Source organism: Leopardus geoffroyi, chromosome C1 (assembly GCF_018350155.1).
Source record: "Leopardus geoffroyi isolate Oge1 chromosome C1, O.geoffroyi_Oge1_pat1.0, whole genome shotgun sequence".
Classification (NCBI taxonomy): Eukaryota; Metazoa; Chordata; class Mammalia; order Carnivora; family Felidae; genus Leopardus; species Leopardus geoffroyi.
In genome coordinates, this window is record NC_059328.1 from 982,166 (window position 1) to 1,006,194 (window position 24,029).

The 24,029-nt window shown below is 55.5% G+C and overlaps 1 protein-coding gene across 3 annotated transcripts in view; it reads left to right on the forward strand.

Annotated features, from left to right (window-relative positions):
- Positions 1-24,029, forward strand: part of PRKCZ (protein kinase C zeta) — a 99,070-nt gene that overhangs the window by 54,153 nt on the left and 20,888 nt on the right. For all 3 annotated transcript variants that reach the window (XM_045475320.1, XM_045475322.1, XM_045475321.1), the window contains 5 exons: positions 11,781-11,866; positions 16,646-16,777; positions 17,744-17,822; positions 19,720-19,772; positions 22,927-23,115. In XM_045475320.1, the coding sequence (XP_045331276.1) occupies positions 11,781-11,866; positions 16,646-16,777; positions 17,744-17,822; positions 19,720-19,772; positions 22,927-23,115 (539 nt within the window). The remainder of the gene's footprint in view (positions 1-11,780; positions 11,867-16,645; positions 16,778-17,743; positions 17,823-19,719; positions 19,773-22,926; positions 23,116-24,029) is intronic.

Here is a 24,029-nt window from a genome sequence, read left to right on the forward strand (position 1 = left end):
GCTGGTAACCAGTTGAACCAGGACCATTTCTTGAGAAGCCCGTCTGTCTCCCACCACATTTCAGTGGCATCCTTGTCATAAATCAGGTGACTGTGTGTGGGGACCTGTTTCTGGCCTTCTGTCCCAGTGATCTCTTATACCAACATCACACTGGTTTAATTCAGCTTGATGATAACCGTTCATATCGTGCGTTGTAAGTCCTCTGATTTTGTTTTCCTTCAAGATTTTCCTGGTTCCTCTTTGCCTTCTCAATTTCAATACAGATTTTACAATTGGCTTATAAATTCCCAAAACCCAGTGAGGCTGTTTGTTTAGTTGGTTGGTTGGTTGGTTGGTTTCAGTTTGGATTGCTTTTGAATTTATAGATCAACACGGGAGAACTGTCGTCTCTACAATATTGAGGCTTCCAACCCCTGAGCATATACTTGTGCGGTCTTCACGTTCTCTCAGTAACGTTTTATAGCCCTTTGTACAGCAGCCCTGCATGTTGTTTATAGAGCACTTCACTGATATTTAACTTGATGTTAAGTGATGTTACTTTTATAGTTCTCCATACAATTTATTTGTTGATAGAAATGTATTGAGAAATGCAGTTAGTTGCTTCACGTTGACTTTTTGTCCAGCGACCTTGTGAATATGTTAAATTCACACATTAATGCTGGCACTTCATCTGCAGACACCTTTCGATTTCCTAGACAATCATTCAGTCAGTGAATAACTTTTATTTCCATCTCCCAACCCTGCACCTGTTGCTTTCTGGCACTGGCCGTGTTTACCTTTCCAAATGATGTGGAACAGAAGTGGTGACAACCAGCAGCCTCTTGCTCCCGATCTGGGGAAAGCTTGCAAAATTTCACCATTAAGGATGTTTCTGAAGGGATTTTTTTCCTTCTGAAAATCCCCACCATCAAATTAAAGCGTTTCTATCTTATTCCTAGTCGAGTTTTTGTCGCAAATTGTGTTGGATTTTATCAAATGCTTCCTTTGTCTCTTGACATACTTTTCTCTTTTTTTTTCTATTAATAAGGCAAATTAACTGATTGACTTGAACGTCACCCACCCCTGCACTCCCTTTATGCGATCCGTTTGATTGTGATGCTTACCTTTTCTATAGTTTGCTGGATTCACTTTGCTAACATTTTGTTTGGTGTTTTTGCAACCTTATTTGTGACAGAGACTGGCCTATTATTCTCCTTTTTTGTAACGTTATTGTCAGAATTTAACACCGAGGTAGTTTGGCCTTATAAAATCAAAATTTTTTTTTTTAATTCTTACGCACATTTTACGTAAAGGATATTAGTCCTAACTTAATTATTTGGAAGGATTCACCAGTAAAGCTCTATGAACCTGGAGTCTTCTTTGTGGGAAAGTTTTAAAAGCTGTTTAATTTTTAAAATAGAAATCAAGTATTGAAATTTTGTGTTTCTTCTCTCGTCATCTTTAGTCATGTTTTGAAGGACTTTTAAAGATTTATTGAAAGTTCGTAGCTTTATTATGTTTTAAAATATCTTTAATATCTATAGATATTATTAAATTATTGGGTCTGTCTTTCTCTTTTTAATTTTGTGAGTTTTTCACCATGTGTTTTGTGTCATATTGGGTGCATACAAATTTAGGATCATGATATCTGCTTTTCAGATTGATACTTTTACCATCTTTAAATTTTTAAGATGAAAGATACCGTTAGCCTGTGAGTTTCCTTTGTCCAGCATCAACATAACTATACTAGCACCTGTATATGCCAAGGGGGAGGAGAACATAGTGTTTACGTGGTGTCCTTTTACTTTCAACTCTTCTGTATCATATTTTGAAAACAGGTTGTACTAGCAGAAGTTGCTTTTAGTGTAGGCTGACAGTCCGTGACTTTTAATTGAAGCATTTAGTCCAATTACATTTAATGTGATACTGAAATGTTATAGTTTAAATCTGCCACCTTACTATTCATTTTACAACCTACCCATCTGTTTCTTTTTCACCTTCCTTTCTCGCCTGTCCTAGGTTCAGTCAAGTGTTAGTATTCTGAACTCTCCCCCCTTTATTAGCTTTGTTTAGAAATACTTCAAAAAATACATTTTTTAAATATTCTGGCTGCCTTAGAAATTACAAAACATGTTCTTGGAATGTACCTTAAATTAAATACTTGTACTGTTTCCCAAGTAAGGCAAGAACCTTAGAACACTTCAGTTATATTTACCCCCTATCAGTTTCTATGCTATTTTTGTCATGCATGTGGATATCACATATATTTTAAACCCCAGAAATCATCATTAATAATTGTTTTAAATTTTTTTTAACGTTTATTCATTTTTGAGAGACAGAGAGAGAGTGCGAGTGGGAGAGGGGCAGAGAGAGAGGGAGACACAGAATCCGAAGCAGGCTCCAGTCTCTGAGCTGTCAGCACAGGGCCCGATGCAGGGCTCGAACTCACAAACCGTGAGATCATGACCTGAGCCGAAGTTGGACGCTTCACCGACTGAGCCACCCAGGCACTCCATTAATAATTGTTTTAAATGGTGCTCATTCAGATTTACCTGTTTCTATAACCTTCTGGTGTGCTTGATTTCTTCCTGCCTGATCATGTTTATGTCTGAGACCATTTTTCTTCTGTTTGAAATATCCCCTTTAGTATTTCTGTTAGCACAGATTTGCTGATGATTAGTTGGTTTTGTTTGTGCGAAGACGTGTTTTGCGTTCATTTTGGAGGGCTATTTCCCGCTGGGTGCACGAGTGTCGGCAGCCAGGGTTCTCCCAGCACTTTGAGTGCGTTGTTTCTTTCGGGAAGTCACCTGTCAGTCTTGTTCCCTTGAAGGTGATGCTTCTGTCTCTCTTTCTCTCTCTTTTTCTTCCTGGCTGCTTTTAAAGTGGTCTTTGTTCTTCTATTTCAGCGGCCCTGTGAACGAGAGGGAAGTATTGAATTTATCCCAACTGAGGTTATAGAGCTTTTTGGATCTAGGGTGTAATGTCTTTTGTCTTTTTGGAAAATGTCAGCCAGTATCTTTTCAACTGCTGCCCCATTCACTCCGCCTTCTTCCCTCAGGACTGCATACCCACATTTTTTCACTATATCCTGTTTGTCTCTTATGCTCTTTTCTGTTTTTTTTTTTTTCCATCCTGGTTTTCTTTACCTTCTGTGCTTCAATCTGGATATTCTCTACTGATGTGTCTTATTTGGTATAATCTGCTTTTAAATCTTTCTCCTGAATTATTAACGTCAATTACTCTTTTTTGCTTTTAAATTTCTGAAATCCTAGGATTTTTTAGGGCTTCTTTTTCTCTGGGTCTCATTTGATGGTGAAATTCTCTCATCTAATCTTTTTAAATACATTTGAATGTCTGAATCACCTGAGTCTATTTCTGTAGACTATTCAGTATGCTTCTATTTCTTGGCCTGCCTGGTAATTTTTGGTTGAATATCAGATATTGCGTTTGAAAAACTAGGTAGGCACTCTGAATGATGTTATTTTCCTCATGAGATAATTTAATTTTATTTTGGCAGACGGAGTGTGGGCAAATCACCTTGATTCAGCTCAGGCTGGCCCATTGCCCCTTTTCCATATATGTCTCTCAGTAATGTCAACCCAGAAGGTCCGGGGGTTAGCAGAACCCCAGTCTCCAGCTCTTGTCTCCCCAGTACCAAGAGCCGGCCAAAATGTCTACCTGGGCTGTCTTTTGGGTTTTGTTTTTTTCTTTTAGCCGCTGCTTTTTGCTTGGCCTCTCGGCCTCTGGCCTTGAACTTGTGCAGCTCGGGAACCACTGGATGCCCTGAAGGTTGGTTGCAGGCTGGTTGCAGGCTCCCTTCTTTGCAGGGTCTCGAGGGAGCCTCGCAGGGCAGAGCCACGATGCCGCCCCGGTGGGCCTGAGGGCAAAGCATCGGCCCAGAAGGGCTTATTCTCCAGCCTTAAGATCTAATGGGACTTGCCTTGCTAAGTTGTGGGTGCACTCGGGCCCCAGCACCTTTTCCTTCCTTCCTGTCTCTCCCTTTTGGAGCGGGAACGGCCATCCCAGGCCCGTCCCCACATTGTATTTTGGAAGCACACGTCTTGTTTTGGAGTCACAGGTCCCCAGCTGGACGGGAGTCTTGTCTCCGGGTGAATCATACCTAGAGTCTCACCTGTGCCTCATGGAGACGAGACCGTGGACGGCAAGAACTGATGCTGGGATGAGTTGAGGCCTGAGGTCGGTGGGGTGGCACGAGTGTACTTTGCATGTGAGAAGAACACAGACTTGGGGGGACTGGGGCAGAATGTCAGGGACCAAATGTGTCCCCGCAAACTATACGGAAGCCCTAACCCCTAACGCGATGGTGTTTGGAAATGAGGTCACGGGATGGGGCGTTTATGATGGGATCATTGCCCTTCTGAGAGCCCAACAGCTGTCTCTGCTGTGAGCACACAGTGAGAACGTCCTCGGGCCAGGAGGAGGCCTCTCGGGGACCACCGCACCTGCGCCTTGATCCTGCTCAGACCTGTACCCTCCAGACCGAGAGTCACTGTTGGCTGCTCCCCAGCCCCTCGTCTCTGGTGTTGTGTCACCAGGGGCGCTGGCTGCGCCCCTTCCTTAGGCTTGGGTTTTCCTGGGCACACTGAGCCCCGGCTTCTGTCTCCTGATGGCTGCCCAGGAGCTGCAGGCCTTTCTGTTTGGCCTCCAAGGACTCACCAAGCAGCCTGACGGGGGGCCTGGGGGGCTCAGTCGGTTAAGCGTCTGACTCTGGATTTCAGCTCAGGGTCAGGATCTTACGGTTCGTGAGTTAGAGCTCCGCACTGACGGTGCAGAGCCTGCTTGGGATTCTCCCCGCCCTCCCCTCTGCCCCTCCACCCCCGTACTCTCTCTCAAAATAAATAAATAAACACCGAAAAAAAAAACCTGAGGACACAAGGTGGCCCTGGTGACACAGCACTCCTCCTGGCATCGTCTCATCTGCTCGTGTGTCTGACTGTGAGGCCCTGGCACTTTCCATGGTGGTTTTCCTGCTGTCGTGGTTTGATTTTGGAGGCAGGATTGGACGCAGGTGCCCGTCCGCGGTGCCCATTCTCCTGGTTGGAGCTGCCGCTTCCCCGGTGAGCCTGGCTCTGGCTCCCGTGTCGCGGGAGGTGTCGTGGGAGGGGCGGCTGGTCCTGCTGCAGCCATGGGGGCGCCGGGCAGCTGTGAGCAGCTTGTAAAAGTGAATCCACAGAGGAAAACCCCCACACAGGGAAGAGTTGCATGCCGCATGAGTGTATTTGCAGTAGGTTACTTGGAAGTTGGTATACATCTTTCCATAGACTCTTTCAGAAATTTCGCTCAGCCATTTCTTTTTTTTTTTTTTTTTAACGTTTATTTATTTTTGAGAGAGAGAGAGAGAGAGAGCACGAGCAGGGGCGGGGCAGAGAGAGGGGGAGACACAGAATCTGAAGCAGACTCCGGGCTCTGAGCTGTCAGCACAGAGCCCGACGCGGGGCTCAAACTCAACGGACTATGAGATCATGACCTGAGCTGAAGTCGGACGCTTAACTGACTGAATCACCCAGGGACCCCTCGGTCAGCTGTTTCATTAAACGCTGATTTGTACCACCAAACGTTAAGATATTTGTGATAAAATTATTCGAAAGTTGAACTGTTATAACTCCTCTCGCTCAAAACACCTCTTAGGATTGGTCTTCTTCACGGACGTGGATGGTGTTCGGTGAGGAAGGGTGGCTGTGAGGACCCCTCGGTGGCCCACGACCCTGTCTTCCCGGCGGTAAAGGGGTTGCGCCCCCATGGGTGCTCCATCACCGTGGTTGACGCGTGCACCTCGCTGGGTCCTTAGAGCCAATCAGAGATCGGTTCTGAAGCGGGCGTCCTGCGTGTCCCCGTCACTTGCGTCTGTCCGCGGCGCCTTTCCCTCTGGAGGAGGAGCGCTTTGCGTCCCCTGCCCCGGCCACTGACACGGCAGCGCCTCCCCGTCCCCTCCTCAGTGACCCGGCTTTCTCTGCCCTGCTGTCCTGGCCATGGGGAGAGGGGGCTGGCAGGGACGTCATGCTGGCAGATGCGGGCGGCCCAGCCCGAGTGCATCCCCACTCCCCCTGCTGGAGAGGCTCTGCTGTGCGGCCCTCACGCAATTTAAGCTTTAAAACCAGGGTCTGCCAGCGGGTGTGGCCGCGGGTTAGCCTAGAACCGGGGGGCAGTGCCCGGGGGGGGGGGTGCCCGCGTGGGCCCGGTAGAACCCGGCTCACTCCTGCCTCCTGTGTCCTCCTGGTGTGTGGATGCTGCCCCCGTCATGTGCACCCAGCCAGTGGTGACCCGGCCTGGTGCTCCTGCCCCCGGGAGGGGAGTCCCTCTCGGCAGCCTGGTCAGGCCATTTCGGTCATGTGACTGCCGGGGACCAATGACATCACTGGGGGTCGCCCTGCTCTGTTTTCGTCAGCACCCTTCCCCGCCCGCACAGTGACAAGGTTTGGGGTGGCCCCGTTCCCGTGTGCTCCCAGCGAGGGCACCCAGGACTTACGATGACAAGTGCCTCGCACACACCGTGGGCCAGGAAGCCTTGCCCCGGGGCACGTCCGGGTGCCCGTCCCGAGGGCTGACCCCATGATTCCTGGGCCACCCCCCATGGCATGTCACTGCCCAGCTGTCCCCTCTGCAGCCCCTCGTCCCCTAGTTTAAATATTCATGTTGTTTATCGTCATTTGCCGTCAGCTCCAGGACAGTCTTCTGTCCGCTTTGTGTGTGTCCCTAGTGCCCCCCGAGGGTGCTGACTGCTTGCAGGGATGAGGAGATGCGGGCAGCGGCTTCACTCCCGTGCGGGCCAGTCAAGCACCTGTGTTTTCCGTGTACTTACCTAGACCTTTCGTGGTGTTGTTGTCACAAGGCCGTGTCCTGTGCTGCGTCCTTGTGAGGAGGAGGTGGCCCCTGCGTGCAGGCAGAAGCCAGGCAGGTACGACACTTCCCGCGGGGACAAGGACTGCGGCTCACGTGACCCAAGAAGGCCACCCGCCTCCCTCATCACGTGGTTCCTGGCTGTGTGGTCCCAAGACCTTTCCCATGGCCACCTCTGTCCCTGTGGTTCCTCGCCCACCTTCCACGGCTCAGCACCCTCTGACCCACACCTCCAGCTGGAAGGAGATGCTGAGAGGCAGCCTTGTGATCGGGGACACCCCTCGGGTGCATGAGGTCTGTGTCCTGTGCCTGTCCCACCCCGCGGCCCCAGCCCCTGGCACGGCGACCGTGTGTTCGTCCCTCAGAACCTGCCAGACTGTGCAGCAGCCCCACAGTTTCCCCACAGCCGGGCTGACATCCCACCCGAACCCCCAAGCTGCTATTTGCACAAGGTCACGTGAAGGACGCAGTAGGAGCCTTTCAGTGGGATGTGACCTGGCGGGAGTGTCCTGTGAGCCCAGATGCCGGCGGGGCGATGTGGCGCAGAGAACGGCCCGGCAGGGCCACCGGCCCCCCGCCTCTGTCCCCTCACACCAGCTCTGCACACAGTCCTGGATGACCGAGTGACCAGGGCATCTCAGACGTCTTCGCCCAAAACATGCTCTTTGTCGTTGCTGTTCTGTGTCACAGACCAAGCCTGGCGGTCCCCGCCCTCGGGGGCACAGAGCCGGGGCGCGGGGGAGGTCGCTCTCCCTGACGGAGCAGCACCCCTTCTGCCCTGAGACCCCGGTGTCGACCTCACGCCACCTCCCACCCCGCGGCCCGAAGCCACCTCGGCCTCGCTTGGGGCCTCGTCACCAACGTGGGACCCTCTCCCCGGGGGCATCGGAACATCCAGTCACTGTGCCCTGACATGTGCCACGTGGTGCGGCCACTCGCACCCGGTTCCGAGGCGCCGCGCGGGGCTGAGCTGGTCACCCCAGGCCGCGGTCCGCTGCCCGGGGACAAGAGGGGCCGGGACATTCGGCACGCCCCACGCCATGCCCCGGGTCTGCGGGTGCAGGGCATATCTCACGGCCGTTCTCGTCGGCGCCCTCCAGACGCTCGATTGCCATAGAAACCGAGCTCGTTAAAATTCCCCACAGCCTCCTAATTATAGAATTTCAAAGGCGAGCAGCCCTTCCTCCGAGGGTTGGAGTTGAGGTGGGGGGTGGGGGCAGCCCACGCGGGCCCAGCGCCGCCCGGAGCTGGCCCAGCTTTGCCACGATGCCACGTCTGCGGCGCCCAGGACGGGCCCCGGAGGGCACACCCCGAGCCCGGAGCTCGGCCCTGACCGCACAGCCGAGACGGGACCCTGGGAGCCACCAGGACTGTGGGCAGAAGCCACGTGCCTCGCGCGGGCCCCCCACGCATCTGTGGGTGGGCTCCGCGGGCACTGGGATCAGGGGGACGAGGTGGTCGAGCAGTGGGGGCGCGGGGCCCGTGTTCTCCCCAGAGCAGCCGCGCCTCTGCACGCACGTGCTCTCCGAGGACACGTGCTCTTTTCTTCCTTTGTGAACCGTGCCTGTCACTTCGGATTGGGAATAAGGGCCGTGACTTTCCGGGCAGAAACCCAGGATCTGCAAACGTGACTGTTGCCTGAGCCGGTGGCCCGTGAGGTCGGTGGCCGTGGCCTACGAGGGGAGGGGACCGTTGGGCCCCCACAGCCTCCATCGTCACCTCTGAGATCAGGGGCTCAGGAGGGCAGAGTGGGTTCCATCCAGCTGCGTCCGGCCCTGCACTTGGGGAACATTCCAGTAAAGACTCAGCTTCGAAAGCGTTGGGCGTTTTGGTGTTTGCCACTGTGGGAATTTGGGTTTTCCAGGAAAGGCTCTCAGTTTGGTTCAGAAGTTAAGGAAGTGCTAATCCCAGTCCAGGCGTGAGAGAAGCCCCAGGCTAAACCCCCAGGCGGGCACCCGAGTCTGACTGCGCTCCTCAAGGCCAGCAAGGTCGTCAAAACCAGGGCCGGCTGAGAAACCGCCACCACCAGCGAGTCCGCAGAAGGACAACGTGCCGTGTGGGATCGAGGGTGTTGTCTGGGCCATAACCAGCGCGTCAGGGAAAAGTTAGTGGGGCAGAGCGTGTGCCTTAGTTGACGCGTCAGCTCATTGGCGGTAACGAAGGCGCCACACGCTCGTCCGATGTCAACCAGGGGGGCACCGGGCCTGCCTGCGGTCTGCACCGTTCCTCCCAAGTCTGAAATTGTAAATTGCTGTGCCCATAGCCTCCAGCCAGGATAGAGCTTAACCCGTACCCACCCCCGTGACCTGTTGCCCGGAGGCCACACTGTCCTGAACTTGGCATTGGTCTTTCACTTCCTAGAACAATTTCATCTCAGGATTATGGATCCTAAAACAATTTGTTGTTGATTTTGTCTATTTTGTAGTTGTGTAAGAGTGGCACCGTTTCCTAAAGCCCATTTTATATGTATCAATATATCATTTTCTATTGACTTTTCAGGTAGTTTGATTTTCGAAGATGTATCTGTCATGCTGCGGGTGGCTCAAGTCAGGTGTTACCGCCGGTCGGGTCTCTGTGGTGCAGCCGCACGCTCACCGCGTCCATTTACCATCCTCTTGTCTGTGACCCTGGGCATCTTCAGACGTGCTTGAACGTCCCCCAGCTCGTGTGCGACAGTTTCTCTTGGGCTTTGATCAAGGAGTAATGCAATCGCTAGGTCACGGAGGAAGCAAATGTTCCTCCCCACAAATATCGGTGCTATGTTAGCCCCCCTCTCGGAGAATAAGCAGCTTCCAGGTTGCTGTATGTCGGGGTTGTGGGAGATTAACCTGGGCCCACCGCTCAGGCATCAAGGATACCGAGGTGCCTTTGGGTTTCTCTGATTACTCACGAGGTGGGGCTTCTGGTCATTTTCATTCATTGTCTGTCTTCTGTGGAATGCCTGTTCTTGTCTTTTGTTCACGTTTTTCCTTTGTTAACTTATGGAACTTGTGTGTGCATCCTGAGTCACGAAGCCTCACCACGTGTGTGCGCTGATACTGTAGGCCGATTCTCTTTGGCTTCCCTGGTGGCCTCTGGATGAACATGCGTGCTTGTTTTGACGCACTCAGGTGCACTCGCTCCTTTTTCTACTGCCTTTTGTGTTTTCAGAGTTTTTCTCGCCTTCATATTAGTAAGATCTTCTCCTACGTTTCCTTATAGAATTTGTTGTCGTTTTGCTCCTCATGTGTAAGTTCTAGTCTTTTGAGGGGACAGAGCTGTGTGTGGAGTGAGGCCTATGCGGGCCACGTGCAGCCCTTGGTCTTGTCCCCTCGGTGAGTGTGCTGCCTGCTGTGCATTCCCTAATGCCCCTTGGCCTCTGCTAGGACATCTGTGTGTGTCTTATTTTGGCCGACTTTAACCAAATTTGAGGGATATCCGGTTGGGCATATTTTTAGACATATTTTAGGGCATATTTTCCATGTGGCAAGTGGGCCGGAATCAAGAAAGCCAGAGTGTTGGTGCTGGTGTGTCCCCATCAGGCCAGCTTAGTTCCCTCTGTATCTCTGTGTCCCCTAGTCTGTGTCTGTCACTCAGTGCTTTCTCTCTCAGGACACCTGGGGGTTGTGAATGCCACATCCAGGGAGGGGCAGGGGATGTGATCACCATGCGTGGGGACAGCCAGTCCTGTGGACATCAGCACCGACCCACCGCCAGCCAGGCATCCCTCAAACCAAGCCAGGTGGCCTGGAAGGGCTGGGTGTGGCTGGACACACCTTGTCAGCTGGGCAAAGTCCCTGGAGGTCACGGGGACTCCTTAGGGGCAAGGGACACATAGACTGAGGGTGGCACTGCCTCCTGTGGACTCCAGGCCTGAAGCCCAGGTGTGAACTCGCAGGGGGAGAGCAGGAAGGTGGAGGCTGGTGCCACCTCCCTCCAGGCCCTGCTCTTGTCCGGGAATTGCTGAGAGCCTGTGGCGGGAAACCTTTGAGGGGTCCTTGGGCAGCGCGTGGGCCTCTGCCAAAGCCCCAGCTGCCCGCCGGCTGTGGGGCTCCTGCGGCAGAGGAATCCGACTTCTTGTTTCTTGGTCTCCTGCTTAAAGGGAGGGAAGCAGGCTCCAAGTGGCCGTCCAGCCAGAGCTGCTAATTTGCTTGTTTTAAAAACATTCCGTTACAGTTTCCACATTGGTGTATATTCGTGGCACTTCCACGGCTCATGAAAGTGGCTTTCACTGCGGAACTTTATAAAAGCACAAAGCTTCCCGTTGTATCCTGAGTGTTTTGTTTGTCAGCGTTTGCCTCAGAGTGTTTGGAAGGAGCGAGTTATGAGCATTTTTAGGGAAGAATAAAACCAGCGGCTCTAGTTCCCCAACTGGCTCTGGCATTTTTGATCAGCAGTGTCCTTCTGACAAGTTTAGATTGTTGAACGTGTGTTTTGAAAGCGACGTGTTGGGTAATGCTCGACTCAGCACGAGTGCCCGGCCTGTCTGCCCCTCCTCTGCCCCGAGATGTGTCAGGCCGGGGACACCGGGAGGGGTTCTTGTGCGTCCGGGTGGGCAGGTCGCCCGGCCGAATGCTGCGTTTCTGGCTGACCGTGGACTCCATGTGGCAGCCGCAGCCTCTCTGTGGATGGTGAGACACGAGCTCATGGCCCCTCTGAACCACATCCCAGTGTGGAACAGGGGGCCTGGTTTCCGCGCCCGGAGGAAGGAGGGTGGGAAGGAAAACAAGGAGGAGGGCTTGGAAGTGGGCTGGCCTCCAGTGACGTTCTGGCCGGACCCTCTCGGGGGCCGCCCAGCTGCTGTCCTCCCTGCCAGGGTGGCCGCCGGGCACACCGTCGCGCCAGCCCCTGGACGGAGCGGCCGTCACCGCGGGCTGACGGCCACCGGGCTCCTGTCGTCGTGGGGGGGCGGGGGGCATTGGTGGCCGCGGGGCTGTCCTTTACCCGTCTTCTATCCTCCCTAGAGTCCGTCTACCGCCGCGGAGCCAGAAGATGGAGAAAGCTGCACCGCGCCAACGGCCACCTCTTCCAGGCCAAGCGCTTTAACAGGGTGAGTGCCGCCGACGCGGGGCCCGGCCTGAGCAGGACCCTTCGGCGGAGAGTGGGCGGGGCCGCGGAGGCCGTGCCAGCGGGCTCCAGAAATGAGCCGTGGTGAGGCTCTGGTCAGGCCTTTCCTGCACGTGGTGGCTGTTTGACGGATGCGGTCTGTGCATCTCGGCATTGCTCTGCTGGGATGACACCGGCCGCAACGTGTGCTCTTGGCCGCAAGGACCTCCTGTGTGCCCCGGGGCCCCCTCACCGCCCGTGCCTGCCACCCAGGTGGGCCCGCTGCCCAGCCCTTCGTTTCCGTCGTTCCTCTTCAGGACGCTGTCACATTCTCCAGGAATGATGTGGTTTGTGTGGCTTTGTGGTTGGTCCGCTTCACAGTGGGGGAGGGGGGAGGGGGTGCCTGCAGGTGCCTCACTGGCCAAGGCCCCTCACGTCCCGGGGCTGCCGGATCCACGCGCCACAGACGGGGCTTAAAGCACCAAGTCCTGGGGCGCCTGGGTGGCGCAGTCGGTTAAGCGTCCGACTTCAGCCAGGTCACGATCTCGCGGTCCGTGAGTTCGAGCCCCGCGTCGGGCTCCGGGCTGATGGCTCGGAGCCTGGAGCCTGTTTCCGATTCTGTGTCTCCCTCTCTCTCTGCCCCTCCCCCGTTCATGCTGTGTCTCTCTCTGTCCCAAAAATAAAAAAACGTTGGGAAACAAAAAAAAAAAAGGCAACAAGTCCTTCTCTCCCAGTTGCGGAGCCACAGGCCCCAAGCTGAGGCGTGGGCGGGGCTCTGCTCCCTCTGATGGCTCTAGGAGAGCATCCTTCCAGCCTTTTCCAGCTCCCGGGGGCTGTGGCGGTCCTGGGTTTGTGGCTGCTGCAGTCCAATGTCTCCTCTGTCCTCACATGGCCTCTCTTCTCTCGTAAGGACGTCCGTCGGGATTAGCCCCCACCTGATCGACTACGACTTCATTTTAACTAAGTACCTCTACAGAAATTCTTTTTCAAAATGAGGCCTCATTTGGAGGTTCTAAGGGGACGTGAATTCGGGGACACCATTCAGCCCGCTCCAGCAGCCACACGCGTGCTCACCTGAGGGCCTTTGCACGTGCTGAGTGCTGTGCCTGGTGTGCCCGTCCCCATGCTCTCGGAGCACATGCTCTGTCTTACTTTCTTTCTCTTGGCTTGGACGACTATCCAGCCCTTTCTCTGTGCCCCCATCACATATGCATCTGCTGCCCCCCACTGGGTGCAGTGCTCTGGTTACTGGGACTCTGAACGTGGGTTCCTTGATGATTGGAGGAAGGTCAGCCAGGGGAGACCCAGGGCGCTGTGTAGGGACCAAGAAAGAATGGGGCACGTCTGTGAGGAATGAGAAAGACCCTGGGAACCGAGGTGGGTGGCGGGAGAGCACGGGCTCCAAGGAATGTCGGGTGTCTTGGGGGAGGTTAGGCATCACCAGCAAGCCAGTGCCTGAGGACAGGTGTGGCTGCATGAATAACGGGCGCTTGTCACATCCCTGGGCGGACTGACTGGGTGTGGACGGGAACTTTTGTGATGAAAGGAGGCTGCCCGCAACGTGAAGAAATGGAAACATCCCAACTCCCAGGATGCAAAGCACCTGCCGCCCCCTCCCTGTGTTTATTTTACCAGCCAGCTTTGCGGCCAGGAGGCTTCTCTTTCTGCACGTCTGGGCACCAGCTTGGTTCTGGACAGAGAGGGGTCTCGGCCAGATGGGACCAGCCACCTTTCGGGATATCACAGAAGGTTCTAGGCGTCCTGCTCCCCCGTGTTGACTGCTGGTGAAACACCGTTTCTTCATCACAGCTGACTCACCGGTCCAAGACGAAGCCCACCCAGCCAGCAAGACAGGCCGGGGCCCGGCTTGTCCCCCCTGCAGATTGTAGGAGGAAACCCCCTTCTCTGATTGCAGGGTGCAGACCCTGACTCTGCTTTCCCCTGCCTCCCCGTTCCCACCCTGTTATACATGTTCAGCTGTCCCCAGAGCCTCAGAGTGGGTTTTCCCACACACGGGGAGGGAGAAGGGAGCCTGTCCAAAGACCCTCGACTCAGATCGTTTGGTCGTTCACAGATGAGGAGGCAGATGTGTGCGCAATTTGTTGCCAATTTTGGTTTCCCGCCTGAGTGTCCTTGGCTCGACGTCCCGTTGCCTGAGCCCTGGAGGCTGGCTCCGTGCCGTTCACTGTGTTAATCACAGGGCTGTGCACTTCAACTCCACCTGTCACTTGAAAGGATGTTTGCAGAGCCCCGTGCTTTGTTCTACAGGAATCGGCAAGACCTACAGGCAAAAAGCCCACAAGAGGTCATTTCTTCCGTCCTCCTCGGCAACTCAAGGGCGGAAAGTGAGTGAACTCAGTCACACCGCCGGCCATCTTCCCGAGGCACCTGCCTGGATATTTGCCGTCAACGTGACGTTTCTTCTAGAACAATGAGAAAAGGTTCCATCGGTGAATCAAAGGGAGAGATCCAGCGAGTTTCTGGAGAAGAAATGAAAACCTCTGTCCTGGAGCAGGAGACACGGGCGGCATGGATGGGGGGGCACGAGGGCGAGGCCCCCTCTGCAGGATGCGACTGATGGTCAGAGTCCTGCCCTGCGAAGCCCCGGGGCGTGAGCATCTCTGGCAAATGCCCGTCGAGGATTTCTCCTAAGCTTCTTGGTCTCAGCGACTAGAACAGGGGTTAGCAAACAATTCCTGTTAAATCCATGTTAAGGGCGGAGAGTAGATACCTTAGACTTGCTGGGCCACAAGGCCTCTGTTGCAGCCACCGCCCCATCATAGTGTACTAGCCACAGGCAGTGGGTCGACAAACGAGTGAGGGCCTGTTCCAGGAAAACTTTATTTGGAAAACACAGATGGTGGTCCTCATTGGCCTGCCCCTGGACTAGGGATTGGAGTTACCACTGGCTGAACCATCAGGCTGCGAGAGGAGCAGGTCTGGGGCCTGACGGGAGCCGCCTTTCCCACCCCGCAAGAAGCAGCAGAAACCCAGACCAAAGGCTCCGACCTCAGATGAGAGCTCAATACGGCCAAAAACCAGAATGGATGATGCGAAATCCGAACAAGGGCCAGATTCAGTGGTGTGTAAGGAGACTTAAAATGTTTTTACCCCATTAACTTATTAATTCATGTGAATTTCAGAGAATCGTGGCTCAGGGGTTAGGTTATGTTTTATTTCTTCGTGATGTCTCCTGAAGTGTTAACAAGTCAAACACAGGTCTGAGATTGAGAGCCCTTGCCAACGTGTGATAGCCTCTCCGGACAAGCGAGGGCACGCTGCTGCTGGTCAGCGGCTGGCCCGGCCCGGCCCCCGCTCATCTCTGGGAAGGAATGTGTTACCTCGCAAAGGCACCGATCGGCTGTGAGTTTGCCCCTATCCGCGAGCCAAGCGTTGCAGATTAGGTTGTTCAGGGGTGACGATGGAAAGGCTGCGCGTGTTGGTGGGTTACGTAAGAAGGTGCTTTTGTTTCACGGCTTCATAAATGGTGTTTGACAGACACACACGCAGAAGAGAGTGAAACCCATCTTCATACCTGAAGCTCCTCCTTTGCATGCGAAGCTGGGCATTTACCCGGCATGAGACCGTGGCCCCCGCGGCCGTCCACTGTGCCCCGTCCAGGCCATTCCCCGCCGGGCCCACCCTCCCTGCCTGCCAGCTCGTGGGACAGACGCTTTAGGCAACAGGGAGGACTCGGAATAAATTCTTCTCTTTCCTGTTTCCGGAGTTAAAAGTGACGTGGGGTGTGTGAGTGTGTGTTTGGTTAACCTTAGCAAATGTGGTTGGGGCACCTGTGTGCCAGGACCAGCCCGCTCAGGCCCTGGTTTCCGAGCTCGGTGCTTCGCTGGCGAGGAGTCGGCTTCTTGGTGCCCGTGGCCCTGAGCACAGGCACACGACCTGTCCGTGTCACCCCGATCCGCCCCCCCCCCCGGCCCCCGCCCGAGTCCGTCCACCCACCAGAGGATTCCGTCAGCCGTCGTGAATGAACTACAGTGCAGTGTGGTCCTTCGCGGCTGTCTCCAGGAGCAGAGACTCTCTCAAAAGAAGGGAATTTGTTAAAAACGGCAAAAGAGGCTAAAGCCTGCCAGGGAGTTCAAGCCAGGAAACATGGTCGCGGGAACCCGGCAGACGTGCGGCCACGCGTGTGACCGGCTTTCTGAACAGTCATCTTCGTGCCCTTTCAACAGCCCAACGTGAGGAAAACCTCACCAAACCAGCTGACGATTGCCATTAATTTCAGCTACTTAGAGCTTGGAGAACGAAGATTGACCGCGGAAAAATCTTTAAAACTCCCAAAAACCCAAGCAATCGCAGGCTGCCCCTAGCGGCCAACACGCGACACGTAATGCCAGGCAGAGTTACTCTCTCTGTGGCCGTCCGGGGGAGGTGTGTGGATACCCCCCGCGCCCCCCTCAGCCTGGGTCACTGCACCAGACGGGGCGCCACCCTGTTCGGCACACGACCCGGCAAGGGCTGGAATCCCCTCCGGTCCCTGCAAGCAAGGGGGGGCCTTGCCCGTGGAGGGGTCTTGTCACCCCTGCCAGAGCAGGACCCCATGGTTCCCCCAGCCTGGGAACGGACCCAAGCAGGCGGCCCGGAGCTTGGGCAGAGCCTGGTGCCCGGCGTGACCCACTGCTTGGGCCACCTCCTGTCTAGCTCCCCATCGTCTTTCGGGACATCAGGGAAGGGGCAGCGTGCCCCAGTGCTGAGCTGGGTCCCCTGCAGTGAGGTGCGGGCCCCAGGGGCGCCCAGGCCCTTGGCGTGACGGCCGCTGTCCTTGCAGAGAGCGTACTGTGGCCGGTGCAGCGAGAGGATATGGGGCCTCGCGGGGCAGGGCTACAGATGCATCAACTGCAAGCTGCTGGTCCATAAACGCTGCCACGTGCTTGTCCCGCTGACCTGCAAAAGGCATATGGTGAGTGTGGGCCAGATGGGGCCCCGGGGGCCCGCGGGTGGGGGCAGCCTCGAGCCCACTGCCCACGCTGACCCTGGCGGCCCTCAGTCCCCTTCTGTCCAAATAGGGTCCTGCCGCCAGCGAGGCAAGAGGAGGGGCTGGGACGGGGCCCCTTTTCCAAGCCCTGTGAACCCCTAGCACTTGTGGGGGGGGGGCTCAGGTGCCCGCTGCCACTCTGGCACGAAGGTGCGGGGCCAGGGAAGGCTTGTGTGGACCCCAGGCACGAAGCAGCTCTCGAGCAGAGCAGAGGGGAAAGCCCCATGATGCTCCGCACGCCAGGACCTGCGCCGTGTGACCCTCACTACCAGCCCGCGATCCTGGAGTCGGAGCTCCCAGCCCTTTGAGATGCTGTTCGTTTCCTTACCGAGCGTCCAGCTCGCTTGTGCTCCTGGGCCTCTGGCCGTCATCCCTGATGGGACAAGAACAGAGTCCAGACCTTGTCGCACCCCGATGTTGCTGAGCCCTGGGATGTGGGGTCCCGTAGGTCCGCGTCGGCCTGAGAAACGAGGCCAGCCCCACAGATGTAGTCAGTCGGGGGCCGAACGATGCCAATGCCTGGAGCCTGGTGTCCGCCAATAGGGGGCTGTGGCAGGGGTGACCTCAGCCTCCTGGGACTCTGATGCAGCCATGGGGGCAAGGGAGACTACCAAGCATTATGAACAGATGCCCGGCTTTTTAAAGCACCTGCTGGAAAGGTCACAGTGTGAGGTGCTGAGTGATCACCCTGCCTGTGGAATCAGGAAATTTCTATGTGGGTCTTTCCACCTCCAGGGCAACAATGTTACCAGGTACACTTGTGTAACATGTATTGTCACACACGCTACAATGTGTATGCCAGAAGAGGTGATTCTAGAAAGTCACAGGGTATCTCCAGAAGCTACACTGTAACACCTGACTGGTCACTTTGTAATGCTCATGTCTTCGCAGGATTCTGTCATGCCTTCCCAAGAACCTGCAGTAGACGACAAGGACAACGTGGACCTTCCTTCTGAGAACACCGATGGAAGTAGGGGCTTTCTTCCCACTCGTGGAGCCCGGGCTCTCCGCCCTGGAATCCCTGCTTGCCCGCCATTCTGACCACACCTCACTGCGGGGCTGGGGATGTCCCCAGGGCCTTCCCTCATCCTGGGCAAAGATGGCAGGGTGGGGTGGCCTTCTGTGGGCACGCACATCTCTGGGAGTGGCTGCCATAGGAGTCGGGGTGGGCGTTTTCCCTCGGCACCAACCGTGGGAGTTCTAGAAGTTGTTTACGGTGGCACCCACCCTGGGCAGGCTGCTGCGTCGAGCTGGTCTCCATCCGTGGAAAGGCCTGCTGTCAAGGTGGTTCTTGAGTTTCTGTGGGATTTCGTGGGGGTTTGGGTGGGGGAGAGACTTTTGTTTAATAGTAAGAAGCATTCGGAGAATGATTTTGAATACTAGTTGGACTGATAGCTTAGCCCTGAGCTCCCAAAGTCTGTGGATTATTATGAGAGCTTGGAAGAGTCCCTGCCCTCGAGTGGTGAATGTGAGCTCTGCACCCTGAGAGTCCTTGAAGGATGAAATGAGACCACAGAAGATAAAGCATTTAGCACAACAGCTCACACAAAGCAGACAACAACCCACACACTCACCCACCCACCCACCCACCTACCCATCCAACCATCCATCCACTTATCTATCCATCTACCCATCCACCCACCTATTCATCTATCTACCTGTCCACTCATCTATCCACTCACCATCCATCCATCCACCCCCCCACCTATCCATCCACTTATCCATCCGTCCATCCTTCTGTCCATCCATCCTTCCATCCATCCTTCCGTCCATCCATCCAACCATCCATCAGTCCGTCCATCCATCCATCCATCCATCCATCCATCCACCCACCCACCCACCCCCCTACCCACCCATCCCCTTATACATCCATCCACCCATCCATCCATCCATCTACTCATCTGTCCACCCACCCACCCACCATCCATCCACCACCCATCCTTCCATCCATCCAACTATCCATCAGTCCATCAGTCCACCCACCTATCCTTCCTTCCTTCCCTCCTTCCTTCCTTCCTTCTGTCCGTCCATCCACCCACCCACCCACCCACCTACCTACCCATCCAACCATCCATCCACTTATCTATCCATCTACCCATCCACCCACCTATTCATCTATCTACCTGTCCACTCATCTATCCACTCACCATCCATCCATCCACCCCCTCACCTATCCATCCACTTATCCATCCGTCTATCCTACTGTCCATCCATCCTTCCATCCATCCTTCCGTCCATCCATCCAACCATCCATCAGTCCATCCATCCATCCATCCATCCATCCACCCATCCCCCTACCCATCCATCCCCTTATACATCCATCCACCCATCCTTCCATCCATCCAACTATCCATCAGTCCACCAGTCCACCCACCTATCCTTCCTTCCTTCCTTCCTTCCTTCCTTCCTTCCTTCCTTCCTTCTGTCCGTCCGTCCATCCACCCACCCACCTACCCATCCATCCATCTATCCCTCCACCATCCATCCATCCACCATCCCCTCTTCTGCCCGCCTGCCCACCTATCCATCTGCACACTCTAAGAAGAGTGTCTGGAAAGCTAAATACCACAGTCTTCTTGAAGTTACTTCCACATGAATCGCTGAGAACATGTGTGTCACAAATGCAGGTTCCCAGGCTCCACCCACAGAGGTGTAGAGTCCCCAGGTCTGGGTGGGACCAGGAAGCTGCATTTTCTTATGACTGTGCTGTCAGCTGTGGCCACTCCGCGATTCGCCCTGAATGCTGCAGACTTGGCCTGGGCCACCGGTGTCTCCAGAGGATCGAGGGGCCCTGGGTTCCCCTGTGTGTCAGGCTACATTCCTGACAATGCCTAGAATGCCCTGTTTTTTCTTTCTCTCTTCACTAGTTGCTTATATTTCTTCAAGCCGGAAACATGACAACATTAAAGATGATTCTGAGGTGAGTAAATGAGATGGCTTGTTGGTGTTTCCCATTTTTTTTTATAAGTTCATTAGCTCGTTTCTGGGGCAGTTATGGAAATTTAAATAGGAACCAGACAGGCTTGGGAATGCTAACCTGTCTAACCTCACCGTAAGCGAGGGAGTGGTCTGCGGACATCTAGGGCGACGTTCACTCAGGGCTTCAGGATGGAGTCTACCGAGGTTCTAGCGTTTCACGCAGAAGGGATCTCCAGAGCATTAGGTGGACGGAGAGCGAGCGTGTGCGGCTGACAGGAGCCACTGCTCAGCCGCAGACGTGAGGGTGCAGCGTTCACTGCATGGTTCTCTCAGCGACGGGGAACTGGGGGATGAGGTGTCATTGGCCAGGTCTGTGTGAGCCCAGGCCGCAGGCTGCTGTGAGCCTGGGTCAGGGGACCTCTGTGACCCCAGAGTCCTCTTCTGTCCAGGTTGGATAATGATCACTCCTGGCACACACAGGAAGCTCTCCACGACACCAATCAGTGGCGGGGCTCCTTCCGCATCGGTCCAGGGTGGCACGGGCCATCCCCACCCCCACAAGGGAGCCCCCATGCTCTCCGGCTTTGAGAAAAGGAGGGAGAGCTGGTCCCGGGTGGGTGGGGTCGCTAGCTTTTTAGTGTCTCCCGGGGTCCACGTGGAGGAATCACCCTGGATTGTTCTTGCCCTTTGTCCTGTTTCGGGCGTGTTTATGGCTGGGCGGTCCAGGGTCAGAGGTAGATTGATAGATTCTTGCCGAATTTGCTAGTGACTTGTTCTCCCCTCACTCCTAAGGTTCAAACGTTGCGTTTTCTCCTGTCTCCTGTCACAGGACAGGCGTTCCCGTCACTGGGAAATTGGCACCTCAGGAAGCCGCAGGATGTTGGCACTGCCCGCGTGGGGCACGGGGCCTCTGGCTTTGGGGGACGGGGTATGCAGTATGACGAAGTTAGTCTGTTGGGGGCAGTGAGGAGTGGGTGGGCGCCGGCCCAGAACCTGCCTGCAGAAAACAGGCTGCTGGCCTGTCATGGCTCAGTCTTGCTGGGGCACGTCCTTTATGAATTCCCCCAGAGGCTCTTTGGGGCGCAGATGTGGCAACACCTGCTGCGGGCTCAGTCTCCCCAGTGCCCCCTCTCTGTCCAGACAGCGGAGTGGGCCCAGGGCTTACGGGTCTTGAGCTGCAACTTTTGTCCGATTTTATTTGCATCAGACCCTCCCTTGATTTGTCTGTTGTACTGTTTTTTTTTTTTTTTTTTTTAAACATTTATTTATTTATTTATTTATTTATTTTAATTTTTTTTTTCAACGTTTATTTATTTTTGGGACAGAGAGAGACAGAGCATGAACAGGGGAGGGGCAGAGAGAGAGGGAGACACAGAATCGGAAACAGGCTCCAGGCTCTGAGCCATCAGCCCAGAGCCCGACACGGGGCTCGAACTCGTGAACCGCGAGATCGTGACCTGGCTGAAGTCGGACGCTTAACCGACTGCGCCACCCAGGCGCCCCAACATTTATTTATTTTTGAGACAGAGAGAGACAGAGCATGAACGGGGGAGGGGCAGAGAGAGAGAGGGAGACACAGAATCGGAAACAGGCTCCAGGCTCTGAGCCATCAGCGCAGAGCCCGACGTGGGGCTCGAACTCACGGACCGTGAGATCGTGACCCGGGCTGAAGTCGGACGCTTAACCGACTGCGCCACCCAGGCGCCCCTCTGTTGTACTGTTTCCACACCACCGAGCAGTTCTCCAAGTCTTGGGGGACCCTGACCAGGTGTCCTACAGTTCGCTGCATTCTGACCCCCCTCTGCCTGGAGCTAGTGTCAGACCCCAAAGGGAAGGGCTCAGATACCATTCATGCATCCAGGTGGCCGGCCACCTGCGTGTGCTTCTGACCAACCAGCTGTAAATCGGGGGTTCCCACGACCCTTTCCTTGGGTTCAGTTAATTTGCTAAAGCGGCTCACAGGACTCAGGGAAATATTTTGCTTCCTGGATTCCTGGTTTGTGATAAAAGGAGATCACTCAGGAACAGCCGCATGGAGGAGGTGCATGGGGCCGGGGAAGGGGGCGGGGTGTCTGTGCTCCGTCCAGGCCAGCTCCCCGTGTCACCAACCAGAAGCTCTCCAGACGTGGTCCTTTTGGGTTTGTGTGGAGACTTCGTAACAGGGGCGTGACTGATGAGTCCTTGGCCATTGGAGAATGGGCCCAACCCCGGCCCCTCTCCCCTCCCCGGAGGTCAGGGGGTGAGGCTGAGTTCTGACCCTCTATAATAAGCAGGGGTTGGTAATCACCTCCATCCTTAGGTGGCCTGGGCTTCTCAAAAGTTGTCTCATTAACATAAAAAAAATGTGTTGTCTGTGAGGTAGGGAGCTCCAGGGGTGTTGGGAACTCCGTGCCAGGAATGGGGCTGAGACCAACATATTCGTCAGCATAAATCCCAGGGTCACGATTTACTCCTTCTGTCCCGGGAAGCCTGCTGCTGCCCTTTCATGTTCCACCCCGGCTTTGGACTGAGATTTTCGGCTCGGCCCTGTGTGTGGCCGGCTCTGGGCGGTCGGTGGGGCATCAGACGATTCCAATGAGTGAGGAGAAGTCACACAGACTCCAGTTTGCAGCATCCGTCCACAAAACCTCAGGACAGCTCTGCCTTGCTGGGACCACAGCTTTCCCAGAGTACCTGATAAATGGCGCCCAGACTTCCTGACTTTCCTTCCTGGTCATTCCCCGTCGGGGATGAGTCAGGAGCACTTAGTTACCCCCTGCTTCCCCTACAGATACCCTTGCCAGAGACGGTTCTTAGGAGGGAGGCTTCTGTTCTTAGTCGGATCACCTTTCTCTTTCATTATGTATTTCCAGGAGTCCGACCTCGGGGCTTTGCAGATCTCAGCTAGTTCTGCTCTGTAGCCCCCGGGGGAGCCTGTCCTGGGGAGGCCGGCCCCCGTCACCCACGTGCCCACAGAGGGCCGCCTGTGGCTGACGACTGGGCCACGGTCTGCAGAAATGACGGGCTTTCAGAGTGGCGGGACTGGGGTGGTCTTCGGGGCACAGAGTCGGGGCCCGTGAGCAGAATCGTGCCCTGAGCTCCAGGCCACGCGCAGGGACTCGTCACCCTCCGCGGGGAGGGGTCCCGCCCTTTCCCACGTTCTGTCTCGTCCTCAGGACCTCAAGCCGGTTATCGACGGGATGGATGGAATCAAAATATCTCAGGGGCTCGGGCTGCAGGACTTTGACCTGATTCGGGTCATTGGGCGCGGGAGCTACGCCAAGGTCCTCCTGGTGCGGCTGAAGAAGAACGACCAGATGTACGCCATGAAGGTGGTGAAGAAGGAGCTGGTCCATGACGACGAGGTGAGGGCCGGCGCGGGCTCGCGCCTCCTTCGTGGGGACCTTCAGGCTCCTGTGTTCGTCCCGTCAAGGGGAGCAAGACGCTCGTAACAAAATTCACCGCTGCGGCCGTGTCCAAGTACACGTTTGTGTGTACTCGGTGCCTCGTCCCCGCCGTCTCGTTCCGGGCCGTTGGCACCCCCAGAAGGAAGCCCCGGGCCCGCCGGCCCTTGCACCCGACCCCCGCACCACCCATCGGCCTCCTGTCTCTGGCCCTTGCGTGTAGTCAGAACTGCACTGCCTTTTAAGCCTGAGCGAGACTCCGTTTGGTGAGCAGACCACACGTGGTCTACGTGCGCACCTGTTGGTAGAGATCGGGATCGCTTCCGCCTTTTGGCGACTGGGACTCGTGCCGCCGTGAGTGTTCACGTCCGGGCATCTGCTCCAGGCCCTGCATCCAGGTCCTCGGGGGTCTTCCCGGGAGTGGGGGCGCCGGGGCGCCAGGGTTCCTGGGGCTTAGCTATTCGAGGAGTCAGCAAGCGGTCCCACAGCAGACGCAGCACTTCCCACTCCCGCCAGCCACGCATGAGGGTCCCGCTTTCTGCACACCCTTTCCAGGAACTGCTGTTTCCTGTTTTTCGATTACCGCTGTCCTGGCAGGTGTGAGGTGGCAGTGTGATTTGCATTCCCGTGGTGACTCCTAACGTCGCGCATCCCTCCATGGGCCTCTTGGCTTCGTGGACGTTGGGTCTTTTTCTCTCGCACTTGAGTGCGGCTTCTACGTCTTTGGCTCACAGGCAGCAGTGGTCCTGTGACTCCCAGCCCTGTTGCGCATGAGGCAGCTCGGTGTGTGTGGGGCCAGAGCACCCCAGGAAGGCTGCCCTGCCCTGGCCCCGACTCGTGGTTGGGAGGGAGAAGGCGGGGCTGAACTGGAGCTT